Source organism: Carettochelys insculpta, chromosome 22 (genome assembly GCF_033958435.1).
Source record: "Carettochelys insculpta isolate YL-2023 chromosome 22, ASM3395843v1, whole genome shotgun sequence".
Taxonomy (NCBI): domain Eukaryota; kingdom Metazoa; phylum Chordata; order Testudines; family Carettochelyidae; genus Carettochelys; species Carettochelys insculpta.
Window position 1 is genome coordinate 14294308 of NC_134158.1, and position 1656 is coordinate 14295963.

Sequence of the window (1656 nt, forward strand, 5' to 3'; positions counted from 1 at the left end):
TGCAGCTCGTGCCTCCCTGCGACTCGCCCTGGAGCTGAAGTTAACCAGAAGCTCCCTGAGCTTGGTGGCTGGGACTCCCTGCAGTGTGGGGGGGCAGAGGGGTGGTGGTGAGGGGACAGGTGCCTGGGCCTCCGGGGGGGTCTAAGAAACCCACCAATAAATATTTTGCTGCTTGAGGTTTCTGTGTGTTGTCTGGGCTGGAGCAGGAGCCAGGATGATCCCCCATAGCCCTCCAGCTGCTTTTGGGCGGTCCCATGGGGCTGGCTCCCTGGCCACAGAGAGGGGTCCAGAAATACTCCAGTCTCCTAGCAGCCCTGAACCTTCCTGAGCCCAGCACGCCCAGGCTTCCCCATGCTTGGCGAGCGCAGCCCCTTCCTCCTACCCTTCCCTCCCATCAGCCAGCCCCACTTGGCCCAGAAGACAGGCGGGTGGCCTGGGGTGTGAGTCAGGCAGAGGAAAGCACAGCTTCTTTATTGGGGGGGCGCGAGGCTGGGGGGCCACAGCCAGCTCCTCAGTCGGGGTTCACCACCAGCAGTTTCTGCATGTAGGCATTGAGCCATTTCTGGCGCTCCATGGCTGTCAGCAGCTTGCTACGCTCCCGGAAAGCTGCATCGTCGGCCACCACAATGTTCCTCTTCCCGCCCCAGCCGGCTGGGACTTCCTGTCTTGTCCCACTCCAAAGGTGGGACTTCCTGCTTTGCCCCTCTCTGGCCAGCGCCCCGAGGCTCCAGTCCCACAGGGGGAGGGGCAGTTTTTGGTGATCCCAAGCTGGGCCGCTCTCACTGGGAGCTTGTAGAGCATTGCGTGTCCCCAGCCTAGGGAGAGAGAGACCAGGACACCTGGGTTCCCACCCTAGCTGTTTTGGTGGGCGGGGTGGGGAGGGGCTGAGGGTTGGATCCAGCCCCAGAGAGGTCAGCCAGCTCCCTTCCCTCCACCCCATTGCTCTGTCCTCTCACCCAGCCTCTGGGGGTGAGAGCCAGGACTCCTGGGTTCACTCCCCTGACTGGGGGAGAGCAGGCTCTGGTGCTTGGGGCGGTGGGAACCAGGACTCCGGGGCGGTGTTTCGTCTAATTTTTTCCATCCATGGGCAGAATAAATGTTCTGTGCAGCAGGGGCCGTGGGGCACACGCCGCCATAGACACCTGCTGCCGGCCGGGGCTTCGGCTCATCTGCTGGGGCCCGGAATCTCCTGGGGCCGCCCAGGGAACCCTGCTGCTGGGGCCTCTCCCCAGCTGTGGGGGGCAGGGGGCTGTACCTGTAGGGGGGGTAGGATGAAGGCAGCCGCGCCCCGGAACACAGCAGCAAGGTGCAGCCCAGCAGGAAGGTGAGGGGACCCAGGGCTCTCGTGGCGCCGGGCGTGGTGTCCATCGCTGGCCCTGGAGGGGTGGAAAGAGGGTCAGAGCCCCCCTGGGCCCTCCAGCCATCGAGCCCAACAGCTCCAGGGTTCCCAGGCCCCCCCTTTCTGGCCTTGGCTGGTACAGGACCTCTGCCCGAGCCCAAGCCCAGCCCAGTGGTGCCCCCCATTGGCTGCCCCCCACCCCCAGCCCTGTTGTCCCACCCTGGCCAAGCCCAGCCCCCCAGCCCAGCAGGGCCCACGAGTTACCTGGGGTGCCCAAGGCAGCGTGTGCTCAACGAACCCCAGTCTTCTGCACCCCG

The 1656-nt window shown here is 65.2% G+C and overlaps 1 protein-coding gene across 1 annotated transcript; it reads right to left on the reverse strand.

Annotated features, from left to right (window-relative positions):
- Positions 1 to 511: 511 nt before the first annotated feature.
- PTH2 (parathyroid hormone 2) lies at positions 512 to 1368 on the reverse strand. Its single transcript, XM_075017888.1, has 2 exons — positions 1256 to 1368; positions 512 to 815 (listed from the first exon to the last, which is right to left on the reverse strand). The coding sequence occupies exons 1-2, from the start codon at positions 1366 to 1368 to the stop codon at positions 512 to 514; spliced, it is 417 nt and encodes a 138-aa protein (XP_074873989.1).
- Positions 1369 to 1656: the final 288 nt, after the last annotated feature.